We start from the raw sequence: 14,958 nt of genomic DNA, 5'->3' as shown, positions 1-14,958 counted from the left end.
TTGTTAGGTATAGATGGGATGAGGAGGAGAAGAGCCATCCGCAACACCAGTAAAGCAGCAGAGAAAGCCTCAAGATGGCTATGGCTAAAGAGAGGAGATCCATGGAGGAAGGATAGCTAGATTTGCCGACTGGACACAAGCTGTGGTCGCCTAGATGAGGGTGTATGATGTTGAAAGACCCGAAACACTCAATGAGTCCAGGAACATCACTGAAGATGTGTCCAGTAGCATCAGTAGATGTATTTGCAAAAAAACCCTGATAACTAACTAAAACTGTAATGTGTGTAAGGCAAAACTAACTAAAATAAAATTATAGAGTAAATGTCCTTAGTTATCGTCTTTGTCAAGGTCTTTCATTTTCTAACGATATTTAAAACACGCAGCGTATTCGTTCAGCTGCATTTCCTTTCCCTGCTCTCCCTCTGTTTCTCTGTCACTCATGCGTCTCTAACATGTGCGCACACACACACACACAAACACAGCCCCTCCCATCTGTGCACACCGCGTCTCCATGAGAACGAGTGTTCTTTCAACATTGAAAGCAAGTTCGCGAAAGGTTGGTATCTCTATCTCGTGAACACCTTTACACAATCACTTCTCTGCTTTTTGTGGACCTTAATGGCCATCCTTTGGAGATCTTTAACCCTGCTCCATATGTGATGTCCCGGGTAAAGGCAGGGCATCGCCTTTCTAAATCATGGGTGCCAGGGAGGAAGGGAAAAAAGGCAAAACCCCAATCTCTGTGGTCAGTATTTTAAAACAAGCCTGCTTTGCAGATATATTACAACAGTGTTTGTTGGAATGCCTAGCCGTTTACTATTTCAATTTTCAGTGCACTTCAATCATAATACATATACAATACAATATACACCTTTTACACATACTCATACATAAAATACTTTTTTTTGTCAGATTTGGACAGGTCTAGAAATATAGTGCTATATAATGTAAATACAATGTCTGGAAGTATTGTATCTGTGTTTGTGCATGTGTGTATGTGACTCATTTGTAGAATACTGTAGTGTTGATGATACCCAGCTTGTTCTGACATTAACAGGTTAGCGGATTCTTGTATGTTACTGCTATGTATGTAGTTCTTCTGTGGTAGTATGGTTTTTCATAGTATGCTTCTTAATCACATTAAAGATTGCTCAGGTTTCACATATCACATTTCTGATTTGACACTGACTACAATAGACTATAATGGGAAATTGGTTTCTGTTTATACAGTATATGAGAGGGTTGGGTTTTACATCCAGGTCTTATGAAATCTAAAAATAAACCAAATCAATATTTGTAAAGGTATTACTAACTAGTAATTAGAATGGTATTTCAGTGCACTTAACTTCTAACTTTTGAGTCAATCAAAACAGTTCTCTTTTGGATATATAATAACAATGAGATATTCTTTAGCCTGCTGATTATCAGTTTGTCGCGTGTTTAGACCTGTTTGTCACATGTTTAGTGCACTTGGCGATCACGTTGAAGATTGATATGGTAGTGGACCATGATGGTCATAGAAGAAGTGAAGGAGCAGTACCCCCCAATTAGGGTGGGGTAATTCGCACTCTGGCAACATAGCCAATACTATTTTCACATCTCTTGTTTCATTTGTAACCATTTTTTATAATGTGAGGGTACATTTACAAATTACTGTAATAAAAATGACCTCGGAAGACAGTATTCATTTTTAATCTATTATATATTACATTTAAAATGGACAGATGGATGGATTCAATTGCGATTTGTCTTTTTGCTAGGATGCTAGGACAATTTTCTCATGAAACAATGTAGAATAATAGATATAATATATAGTCATCCAGACATTATCACAAATTATTAAAAGGATAGTTCCGGTCGTTGATTATGATTGGCATGATGAGTCATGTTCGAAGCCACTTTTGTGACTCTAGAAAGCCCTGTGACCTGATTACATCAGTTTTACTGCGCTACTGCTCTATGTTGCTCATTTTTACAGAGCTGAAGATTTTTTTTTTTTTATGTCATATTTTGCTGTTAATTATGACTAAATGGGTGGGCTAAGTGCATGCTTATTGTATTATAAAAGTTTTGTTAAACCACAGATTCTTGGGGCGTATTACTTTAATAAACCTCTTCAGTGAGATACAGGATGAGGCTATCATCGTTTTTAATTGGCAAAAATGGCAGGCTAACTGCATTTGACCACAGGATGCTGTTAATCAATCACAATCACAAAGTATTACAGAGAGCTGTGCAACAATAGCCCATAATAACGACCCACAAAAGGCTCCAGTGAGAATGAGCCATGTGAACAGCATTACATAAGAAGGAGTCAAGACAGATCTGTGGGCTTTGGATCATGGGAGAGAGAGAGAGAGAGAGATTAGTGAAAGAGTGTGGATGCTGTTTAATGCTGTTCTAATCTGCATTTTAAAGCTTTCAAGAGAAGATTAATGCAATTTCTCCTCCTCCACTGCAGCACATCAGACTCACAAAATGTTCTATTAACTTTTATTACGTAATGTTGTTTCATCTGACCTAAAATCAGCTTAGATATCAATATGCTGTTCTGTCTGATGAAAAATGTGGGCGAGGAAAAGGGCACCACATGCACGCTCTCAGGAGCCTACAGCACTGCAGCACACCGCGTTACAGTTCTGGTTTAAAAATATCTCAGCAGCCTCATTCAAATTCAGCTCCAACTAAATGTCCACATGCTTGTCTCAGGAGCTTTTATTGATGGTTTCATGTGTTATGTTGTGAGATGTTCCTATGATATAATTTACATTTTTAAAGGAGGGGAACAGGTTTTATTTTTTATTTTATTTTTACAACCATCTTATTTTTTTCTGTTTTTTTTTTTTGTTTGTTTTTGTTTTTGTAACTTTCTCTGAGCAAATCTCCTAAATCCATCCTTAATCCATTCAAGCAATGTTTGCAACAAAAGTTATTTCATGAAGTATGAAGCATTTAGTGGAAATCAGCAGACCTTTTTTAAATGAAACCATGTTGGAGGCATTACATTACAAATAACAGGCGTTACTGTCCATTTCCATGTTAATTTGGTGCAAATGATTGTGGGAAAAAATGCAGTGTTAAAATTATTAAAGCATTCAATGGACCTGTACATTATAAGTTAATATTATGTTTTAGATAATATTGTCAGTATTGTCTGTTTTTGTTCAGTTCCGCCAATAAAAATGGTTCCAAACAAAGCCACAGCAGAATTGTTTCAGAGCAACACAGTGGTTATTATTAAATTATTAAAGAATACCTGGGCAGAAATTTCAGCTGAGCACTGAAGCTGGATTTGGCCTGGATAAATCCTGTTTTAGGTAAGATGGACATATGGTTCCTCATCTCTTTACACACCTTGAATGTCAATCTGAGAGCTGTGCTGGCCCTTAAAAGAAAGAAAGAAGAGAAAACAGCAGATATTCACATTCTCGATCAACAGACTAAAAGTGGAGACATAAACTGAGAGAACAATTATATTCATATCTGGAAGATGGCTCGTTTTCAATTTAAACAAACAAACAATTAGACTAGATTGTAAAAATGTAAACATCTATGGTGATTCAGGTAAGATTTTAGTTTTAGTAACATTATCTTCCTACAGCAGAGAGCACATGCTTCACAAATCAAAACTGGACTATGTAACCAGAAAAATAAACAAAGAACAAGAAGCAGCTGACAGCACTCATTCAAATCCACATCGGTAGGGCTGTTTAATATGCAGTATTCCCACTATTTATATGGATCTGGAATAGGTGACCCATTCTACCTAGTGTTGGACACTGCCTGCAGCAACAAGCTTCAAGAACAGCAGGTTATAATGCATGATCATCCTGAACATAAGTCAGACTGACAGCTACACCGAGAGCTCTAGATCATGCAACTCCTGCTTGCAAGTTTGACAAGATTCTACTCACATTTAGTAAAGTAGATTTAGAGCAATTGATCAGGGTCTAAATGCTCAAGGCATCAGCCATCAAATAAATGTTGATGTTGCTCTATAATGGTCTTTTATACATACTCTGGATTTATCACAAATCCATTGTACAGTACTTTATGTTTATTAAAAAGCTTTAGAGCACTCTTACCAATGAGTAATAGAACAGATGGTGTAATACTGTACAATAGGTCAGAAATAGAGTGCAACAACAGGAAATACACTATCACTGACTACCTTTACATGGAAATCAGTAATCTAATTATTTACCTTAACTTAATATTATGATAAAGGTTTTTACATGAGTTGCTTTTAGAATATTCCTTTCATGTTCCTGTTTTACATGTTGTAGTACATAGATCGATTAATGCTACACGTCATTACATCCCCACGTGACGCCATCCAACGTCCCTTCCAGAATTTTATGTGTATAGTTCATCTTCTTTATGATGCCATATACAGTTTTGGGTGTTTCATTTTTTATTTTACGAAAGCTTTGAATCCAGTTAATTATTTTTCATGCTATACGTGGAAACAGATGATGGCATTATTAAAGCCATGCTCTTTTGTTAGCTGTCAAACGATTGACCACTTCCGTGTGTAAAATATGGCAAAAAGTCCTACACGACAGTAATAGTGTGATTAAGGAGTTTATGTCTATACTGCACTTTGATAATGCGACTAAAATAGGCATACTCTACGTCTTAATTTGATTTGATTACATGGCAGACTATTAAGCAGTCGTCTAAACATACAGTAGATGTGCCTCTACAGTGTATTATACTATAATAATTATTATAATAATAATAATAATAATTAGTAATTAGTTACATTACTAGTTAACGTTCCTTTCTTTCTCCATGAAATGTATGAAATCCCAGCATACACGCTCCCTTTAAATATTTGTTATTAAAGCATCAACATTCACAGAACATTGTTATTTTTAACTAAAGCCTACGGTTGCTGCGTGCATGGTTTGGCAGAATGCAAGCAAAGAGCACTGCATTTATAATCTCTAAAAGACATCTCAATTCATTGCAATCTCCAAATCTCTGTTATAACTTAATAAATATATGCATAATGAATATTTTATTATGTCTACAATTTGTGTGTTATAATGAGAGGATTCGTGAGCAAGCTCATTTCAGCACTGCATTGCTTAGCTGCAAACACATGTTATAGCCTAAACAGAAACACTCCATACACACCTGTTAATCGTTTATATTTCATATTACTTTATATTAATTATATTATGCTTTTGTGCAATAGATTAATAATTTATTTGTTTAGATATTTCTATTTTACGGGAGTCCAGCAAATCAATTTATTCTCCCGAATCCCACACACACATCAAGTCTTGTCCCACACACTGCTTTCTGTTGCGTCGGGTCTCGCGGGAGAAGGTCTCTAATCCACTGGCACTTGACTCGACAGTAGGTGTGCTACATCCTTTTTACAATCTCTAGATTATAAAACACTGCATTCTGTCAGCAATGTAACGTGGCGGTAACATATAGAGACCTTGGCTTGTAACTATACTCTAATTACTATTTTGAAAATTATAACACGGTAGATTACTCCATTACTAAAAAAGTAATCAAATTACAGTAACGCGTTAATGCCCAACACTGCCCACAACAAAGATTTTGGGAAAACGGATATATATATATATAGATATATAAGGAGTAAAACGGGTGTAAATGACACATCGGACTTTCAAACTATCTGATGAGGTATAGAGATCAATGGCTGATGTGGATGTTGTGTTGATAAAAATATAAATGGTGCAATTCACCTGCTTTGAACTTCGATGCTGTCCTGATACAGTCGATCATACATGCAGATTTTTAGGTCAATATTTGGCTTGGTCACCCAGATTGGTGCACTCTCTGCCACCCCACAAACTGAAACCATAATCTATGCATTCAAGAAAACAAGGAGAAAAGTCAAGTTAATCTGCTGAGCTGTTATATTAAGCAAATATCAAAAAAAAAAAAAAAAATTGTGTGAAACTGATACCGGTTGACAACTAGGTTGAGAAAATGTGATTTGGAAATCCAGTTTTGCCTCCCCTGGAATTGTTGGTGTGAAGATGATGGGTAGTTTGACACTCATAAATGGGCCGACATCACCAACATACGCCTGCAGAGAGACAATCAATCTGTCACATTTCCATTTAACTCTCACACCAAAGTGAGATTCACTATGAATAAATTGCAGATATATATAGTGGTGTTTAATTGCAGAGCATGAAAGGTTAAGCACAAATGTTCACCCCAGAGAGGATTTAGAATTCTAACAATGGATTCCTATAGAGCTTCTCACACCATGGGCAAACATTTGCCCACTGACACAGCAACAAAAAAGTCTTCAGTCAAATACATTTACATTTGTATCTTTATTTGATCTTTATTTACCAAAGTCTTTGCTGCTTGGCCTAGAGTGCAGCAATATCTTCACTGCTTCACCACTGTGTTCGAGGGAACTGAATCGGGACTCTTTAAGATGGTGACACCACTTTACAATAATCTTTCAGTTGTTGGGCCCAATTTTAATGATCTAGACGCCTAGTGTAAAGCGCACAACGCAGGTGCACTCAGGGCTTGTCCAAATCCACTTTTGTTATTTTAACGACAGAAAAATAGTTGGCGTATGGTCTAAACGGGTTGTCCCTATTCTCTTAATGAGTAATGGGTGTTTTTTGGGCGTAACGTGAAATAAATCAATCAGAGTCTCATCTTCCATTCCCTTTAAGAGCCAGTTGCGCTAGTGCCATGACAGATTTGCTATTTAACACAGTGGAATTTGGCAAGCACAAAAACAGAACGCGTCTCCGAGATGAAACGGAACTGTTCGTGTGCGAGCAAATAGATAGATATATGCGATGACTATCCATTATGACATGTAAATGCACAGACACTATTTAACTGAACAGAGATGACATCACTGAATTCAATGATGAACTGTCTTTAACTATCATTTTGCATTATTGACACACTGTTTTGCTAATGAATGTTGTTCAGTTGCTTTGACGCAATACATTTTTGCGCTATATAAATAAAGGTGACTTGATAGATTTTTACACATGTTTGTGTGCTTCTGTGCGTCCCTGTGTTTAATAAGCAGCGTGTATGTGTGTTGCAGACCCGCCTATGATAACATGCTTTAAACAACAAAGAAAAAACATTGCGCCAGACTTTAGACCAGGTTTGAGTTGGTCTATGGCGCAGTCTATTTTCAGCTCCTTAAAATAGCAATGTGCCAGCAATACGCCTGATCACACCTCTTTTTTAGACCAGCATGCCCATGGGCGCAAAAATGAGCGCAAAAGCATTTGCTAATTAAATGACGTGGCGCTGGATGGGAAAATGTGAACGGCGCCGGACTGAAACTAGAAAACACACTTGCTCGCTTTGCGCCGGGTGTATGATAGGGCCTGTTAACATCAAGTAACTATATTACTTAATATAAACAATATTTACATAGCATTTATTAATCTTAAGCCCTATTTGGATGGGACAAATTTTCTAAACTACGTTTGAGTTTGATTCTTATCACCTGACATTTGTGATTTTCATGTACCAATTCAGACGGGACTAACATTGTGTTTATTACAGAGGTGGGAGGGGCTGTTTTGTGCATCTGGGCGTCACAGAGATCACACGCTCTGTATGCGTGCATTGCATATATAGTCATTCAGATTGATTACCATTAGTATTATTACACAATAAATACTAAATAGCTAGTATAGAAAAACCATGTTAATGTGTGGTTTCTGTAGTTTAACTTGTTTTGTTTTTTTGTAGTAGGCTAAACCCATGTTTAATTTTCATAAAGGTACATCTGTAATTAAAACATTATGTAACTGAGTGCATAAAGGAACATGAGTAATCTTACCTGATGCTGATATTACAATAGCCAGTATTAACAGTTTACGTGATCTGGCTCTTGATTTTATTATTTTAATTTTTTTATTATTATTATTTCTTTGCCGGGAGTCAAATATCTCAAACATCCGCGAGGTAAGAGCATCTACGGTAATTCACATTGGCCTAAACACATGAGGAAACAAGCTGTGAAATAAAATATCACTGGCAATCACAGACATTCACATTTGGACGGGATTAGTTTTCCCAGAGGATCACGGAGTTTGCTGAAAAACAGTAGGTTGTTTGCTCTGCAATTATCACAGAGGTTGTGTGAGAAAAACACAGACGTGGCAGATTTGGACGGGATTAAAATCACCAAGTATGTCTGTGAAACAGATTTCTCTAACGACCCCCTGTAAAACTAGTCCCGTCCGAAATAGGGCTTTAGTTAATATGAATATGGGCTTCAAAGAAAGTGTTACCAAAACTTTTTTACAAGAGGTAATATTGGTCTTGGGTGTTGCCGGAATGGGTGTGAAGTTTCAGCTGAAAATACTCCACAGATCACTTATTATAACATCTGGAAAATATAATTTTTAAAGCATGTCTACAATAGAATGTTTTGGTGGGTTGCACTTTAAATGCAAATGAGTTTAAAGTTGTTTCTGTTAATCACTGTACTGTTAACTAACATGAACATTTTTATTAACTTACATTGATAAATTATGTAAATATAATTATTGTTCATCATTAGTTCATGTTAGTTAATGCATTAAGTAATGTTATCAAAAGAGACCATACTGTACTGGGTATATGTCTTGTTATTAGGGGTGCACGATAAATATTGGCCAATAATTAATGCGCATCTTGTCAGTAAAGCTGGTTCTCTAAACAGCGGTAAATTAAATCACATGCGTGATTTCAAATACAGCAGCAGATATTTATCGTGCAACCTACTGGTCATGGTATTCTTTGCAATTATTTGTGACCCTGGACCACAAACCCAGTCTTAAGTCGCTGGGATATATTTTTAGCAATAGCCAAAAAATCATTGTATGGGTCAAAATTATAGATTTTTCTGTTATGCCAAAAATCATTAGGATATTAAGTAAAGATCATGTTCCATAAAGATATTTTTTAAATTTCCTACCATAAATATATAAAAAACATAATTTTTGATTAATAATATGCATTGCTAAGAATTCATTTGGACAACTTCAAAAGGCGGTTTTCTCAGTATTTAGATTTTTTTTGCACCCTCAGATTCCAGATTTTCAAATAGTTGTATTTAGGTCAAATATTGTCTGATCCTAATAAACCATACAAAAATGGAAATCCATTTAGGAAAAATTCTATAAATAACTTGGGATACAGAATGCTAGAGCCATTATGTTGTTATGTTGTTGTTATGCTGCATTTGTCCAATCATTGACACTGGCACACAAATATGCAAATAAGAAAGGTTTAGAAATGCTCAGTCTGAACTGTCAGTTTGTGAATATCCAGGATTAATTGTTAACTGAAATATTGAAACCTGAAGCAAGATATGCCAGGGTTCAATGTACCAGGATTAATTACTGATTTTACCAGATTTTTTTTTAAATGTGTGTAAATGGTCAGTGTGCTCATACCGCTCCAATGCTAAACTCAGTTGGCTCAAAGCTGCTCTGCTGCTCCACTGTAGTATCCACTAATCCTGAATCAGCCATCAGAAGCTCATCAGGACCACGACTGCTGACAGGAGACACACCTACCATTACAGGCAAGGAGAATTTACTAATAAATACAATTACAAAATGAATACATTGCAATGGGAATGCAAAAAAAAAAAAAAAAACCCTTCTATTAAAGGGGTGGTTGACCTTTCCCTTTTTTTTCCTAGGCGTGATTGAGTTTATGTGGTGCAGTCTAACGTGTTCATGCTAAAAAAATTTAAAACGCATTATTGTTCACATAATTTACTTTTATTCCACACTGATCTGTCCCTTCTCTGACAAATGCCTCAATTTATCTCCTGTTATTTTGAAGCCCCTCCCTCAGAAATATGCGACTGGTCAGCTCTCAGTGTGCTGTGGTTCACTAAACTGTCTCTACAGCGCATCTGAACATCCCGTCCCTCAAGCTCATAATGTACTCCGGTTGTACTGTAAACCATGACGTCCTCTATATTGCTTATTAATTTGAGTCCAATTGAGACACAGAGAATATTAATGAAGAGGATTGCACAGAACCTGTGCAAGCATGGCTCTTAATGGTATGTTTGTTTGTTGTTGTCTCATACTTTTAGATATGCTTTTAATATACAGTTTTATTCAGATTAAAGCTTTAATACAGCACAGCAACCGTATACGTGTCCATGTATAATGCTTCTCATTGCTTTGTGAAAATAAGTGGATAAATGGGACAGTTTACTGGAGCTGATCTGACGATCTGAATGAGAGAGAGAGAGAGAGAGAGAGAGAGAGAGAGAGATGCAGAGCGACGTGAGGAACAGGATTGGGAACTGCTGCTTTAGAACATTGGTTTTGAAACTTTGCGTCCATTAGAATCGTTAGAAGACAGATTTGCAATTCATATATGCACAAACTTTTACGTGCAACCCTAGTTTTCTCTTCCCCTTCTCTAAAGCAGCACATCATGGCCTCGCACCCTTTGTTGTGTGTTCCTGGGGGCCGGGTTTATTTGGGTTTGTGACATAACAGACCATTGTGTTATAGTCCCTTACCAGCATTTTTTGTAGGCATTAAACTGCCAGATTTTTTAAAGCTGATATCTCAGTTTGCATTGAACCTTCAGCACTGCATCTTTGCAGATATTGCTCAAACAGCCAACAAACTAACGTCAAAAAAAGTGAAATCAACCACAGCCTTTAATATACAATAATGTAAAATTAAGAAACAATTCTGTTTAATTTTTTTAGACAGACGTCAGCACAATTAGTTTTAATTGATTATTTTTGTTTTGGATGCTGGTTGAACAAGGGGTTAAGTCATTGCTCAAAGAGCCTAGTAAGAATGCAGGCCTAATTAAAAATATACAGCCACATCAACATGAACATTATGTTGACATTTTTACATTTGCAACTAAAATGACCACAATTACAATTCTGTTACTGCAACAAACAAAAAACAACAACAACAGCAACACTAAACTACAGAAAAAAGCATTGTGTTACCTTGTTTAAGGTCCATGTGAGCAACGTCTCCTGTGTTCTTTGTGCCTGATGGAATTTCTGCTGTGTTCTCTACATTTACACTCGGCATCTCAGCACTGGAAGTTTTACCAGAAATCTGGGCAGAGAGATTGACTATAAAAATTAAATCTTAACTTCCCAAAGACCTTCTCTGTGCCCAATTGTTAATCAATGTTATTATGTGCAACTGATTGCCTTCATAATTAAGACTGTCATCAATGTAACTAACACAAATTATTGTAAACTGTAGCTAATGGGTTAATTTCATGAAACTTGTCAAGAACTGTCCAAAGATGTGTTTGCAAAATATGACCTGATCATAAGATTGCCAGCTGTCCTGTGTTGGCAAGGATATTAATTTTGATTGGCTAAAGTGATTTTGTTATAATGGGGTCTGTTGTCCCATATCCTCCACCATGTGTAACTGAAATCCTGTGTAAACCTTACGTTGATTTGACAATCAATGTATGTTGTAATTTTTATTATTATTATTTGCACACAGGAATCAGCACAGAAGTCAAATATTTAGTACATTTATGAAAATTTTACATAAATTGTATAAGTGTACAGTTTGTGTGTGTCCACAGGTTTGGTTGCACTTGTGAAGGTCTACATTTTGAAGAGAAACATGGCCTTACTCTTTAAAAGGTATATAATTTGGACAAATCATCTAATAAAGTTGTATCTACAAATGTAAACAGGTTTCTTTGAGGGTTTGGGTCAGCCATATAGATCATTGCCTTGAAGTAATGAGTCTATGAGATGTCTGTGTGTTGGTGAATGTTTCCTGTAACATAAGATTTGCATCTGTTTGAAGTAATACAGCAACATATCTGCACTGGCACTTTATTCTACCACCTTTAGCATATCTGGGGATTAAAAAGCTGGCACCCCTACCTGAACATATTTTAGTGAGATTCAACCTTTTAGAAATATGAACATAACCAAACATCAGGACTATCTCCCTCTCGGTTCATTTATGACCACAGTGGCCTTTAAATAAGGCTCTGCCAAAGATAATATTCTATAGCAGTGTTGTTCACCAGTGTTGTGAAGGATTGCTCAAGTGGGCCGTTGGTGATGGGGGTCAGCATGTAACGAGTGCCTAGGGCTCCTCTGTTGGTTAAGGTGATTACTCGTGAAACGTTCTGTCCAACCACATGAGAACCAAAATCCACAAGCCACTGATCAACCACCACCTGGAGAAAAAATAAGATTAAATTAATAAAAAAAATTAAATGAAAAAACCTTATTAACAGCTCCTCAAAAGCCCATTATCTTGTGTGAAATCTGTGATGGATAATTTAATCACCTTACCTCACATTTTTTCTTGGAGCACTTAATGGAAACTGAAAAAGGGCCAGTAGCTGACTGAAAATGAATCATTCCATCCAAATCCACATCAAGCTAAAACAAAAAAATGGATATGAATTACAAACCATTCCACAATCAGTTTAATTGTATTTAAAACAGTGAAAGAAAGAAAGAAAGAAAGAAAGAAAGAAAGAAAGAAAGAAAGAAAGAAAGAAAGAAAGAAAGAAAGAAAAGAAAGAAAGAAAGAAAAAAATTGCAAATGTTCAACTGAAATTATAGGTTTTATCTACTAATTTTCCTGCTCATATGCAGTGATATAATAATAAAAACAAAAACAAAGTTACAACAGAATTTCATCTTATTTTCTCTGGCAATACATCACAGGGATGAGTAGTGACTACAGAGTAAAGTAAATAAATATATTTCCTGTGAAAAACTAGAGATGATAAATATATAAAGTGGGGAAAAACATTACCAAAGGCCTAAATATAACCTCCAGTTCACAAGCCATGCCTGCAGACATAGGCCCTGGTGGCTCAAAACTGAAAGAAAAAAAAGTTCACAGATTTATTGAATTAGAAAAAATAAAAGCAAACAGATTTATAGTGAAATTTGTAATTCAGGTTTCACTTTATTTTGATGGTCCCTTCAACATTGTGTTGAATATAAGTAACATTGCACCTACATATCTACTAACTCTCATTAGAGTGTTAGTAGAGTAGTAGTTGACTGGTAGAGTTAGGGTTAAAGTAAAGTTGACATGTACTTACAAAGTTACTTATAGTCATAAGAATGTCTGTTGGGAGATCATCACAATAAACATTTAGCAGAAATGAAGCAGACAATCTACTAATACTCTAAAGACTACATGTTTGTTGACATGTACATGTAGATGCAAAGTTACTTATTGTCAACAGAATGCTTAAAGGGGTCATACGACGTTGCTAAAAACAACATTATGTTTTGTATTTGGTGTAATGCAATGTGTTTATGCGGTACAAAAAAACAAAACAAAAAAAAACATTGTGAGGGGCTGGTGTGCTGTTTTGTGTTTATTTTTCAATTATTAAAATGTTTTGATTGTCCGCCGGTTCCCGCCTCCTTCTTCCCGATGTATATGGAGTCTCAATATTATTACATAGTCCATTTTTACAAAGCTCATGGTTCTGAAAAGTGAGGTGTGCTCTGACTGGCCAGCTATCCAGTGCATTGTGACTGGCTGATTACATTAAGCGTATGATGGAAATGTTACACCCCTTAACATACTGTGATGCCATCTCCCAACCGGACCAGACAAAACCAATGAAACCTATTACAAACGAGGGATTTGTTGCATCCAGTGGGGACATAATTACTGATTATAATGACTTATACTGTCTTTTTACACATTGTGTTGCGTATCGCGTTACGTAAAAATAAAACCCATGTCTGCATTTGTGATCAGAGAAATGACAAACTAGTGCCACTGTACACTACTCAAAACTTGCATTTGAATAGTCAGTGGCAAATTCTTAAAATTTAAAAAACCTACTCACAGGCTGCGAGTCAGAAGCACCAGGATGTCCTTGGCAAAGTTGGAATTGCCCCACTTTACAGAAACAGTCTTTGTGCACAGATGCATAAGACGTATCAAATGTACTGCACACTCAAAATATGGCGTGGCCAGCGGATTCGATGAAGGAGTGGCCAATGGGCTTGAGTGAAGAATGACTGGCAGATTCAAAGGAGTGGCTAGCGGGCTTGAGTGAGGAACGGCTGCTGAGATTCGACGAAGGAGCAATCCCGACAACCCCAAGCTAGACTCCCCTTTATCCATGGTGAAAGCCAATTGTGGCAGGGGGGGGCGTGGTTTAGCGAAGTTTGCAGCGGGAGAGAGGATCAGGAGACGAGCGGTAAGTGAGTGGTTTGGGCAGAAATTATTATCACCTGTTTCTTGTTCTAGTAATTGGCGTGGAGCGGGTATAAAACGCCAGGAGAGACGGAAGCAAGGGAGAGAGAGCGGGACTGCTGACGGGAGTCGAAACCGGAAACCGGAAGCCGGAAAGCGAAAGCACCGAGTGAACGCAGCAAAATAGAAGTCACCATAGGGTGTTTGAAAACGTTTGTTTAATTTCAGTTAATAAATATACGTCAGCAGTCCAGCCGACCCCTTGTCCTCTTCCTTACCCATACGAACTCACAACACTGGTGCCGAAACCCGGGAAGGAAGACGGACCGACGCCACCGCCATGCAAAGCCCGTCCTCCACGCCGCTTGCGGACATCATTTCTTCCCTCGCGGTCCTCCACCGTGAGCAACACCAGGCGCTGCTGGATCTGAGGACCGACCAGGAGCGACGGTTCCAGGCCATCGTCCAGGCCCAGCAGGAGGACCGCGAGAGGTTCCAGGGCTGGTTCGATCAGGAGGTTCGCGCTGATGCCGCCGGGCCGCCTGCCATGCACCTGCCACTGCACAAGATGGGGGCCCAGGATGATCCGGAGGCCTTCCTGGAACTTTTTGAAAAGGCGGCTGAGGCCTGTGGGTGGCCCCGTGAGCAGTGGCCGGTGCGCCTTATTCCCCTGCTCTCCGGCGAGGCCCAGGTGGCCGCACAACAACTGCCAGTGACGAACCTCCTGGTCTTCGACGATCTGAAGAGGGCCATCCTCCAG

At 37.6% G+C, this 14,958-nt stretch overlaps 1 protein-coding gene across 1 annotated transcript in view; it reads right to left on the bottom strand.

Moving 5' to 3' along the window:
• Positions 1-14,958, bottom strand: part of cfap74 (cilia and flagella associated protein 74) — an 88,789-nt gene that overhangs the window by 51,665 nt on the left and 22,166 nt on the right. The window contains exons 14-21 of the mRNA XM_052562869.1: positions 12,786-12,852; positions 12,314-12,403; positions 12,040-12,195; positions 10,979-11,093; positions 9,435-9,553; positions 5,954-6,076; positions 5,730-5,851; positions 3,257-3,385 (exon numbers count right to left, since the gene is read on the bottom strand). Of these exons, the coding sequence (XP_052418829.1) occupies positions 3,257-3,385; positions 5,730-5,851; positions 5,954-6,076; positions 9,435-9,553; positions 10,979-11,093; positions 12,040-12,195; positions 12,314-12,403; positions 12,786-12,852 (921 nt within the window). The remainder of the gene's footprint in view (positions 1-3,256; positions 3,386-5,729; positions 5,852-5,953; positions 6,077-9,434; positions 9,554-10,978; positions 11,094-12,039; positions 12,196-12,313; positions 12,404-12,785; positions 12,853-14,958) is intronic.

The sequence above is a fragment of the Carassius gibelio genome, chromosome B8 (genome assembly GCF_023724105.1).
Source record: "Carassius gibelio isolate Cgi1373 ecotype wild population from Czech Republic chromosome B8, carGib1.2-hapl.c, whole genome shotgun sequence".
NCBI classification, from domain to species: Eukaryota; Metazoa; Chordata; class Actinopteri; order Cypriniformes; family Cyprinidae; genus Carassius; species Carassius gibelio.
Note: the sequence above shows the minus strand (reverse complement) of the source record. Positions and strands in the feature narration are given on the sequence as shown.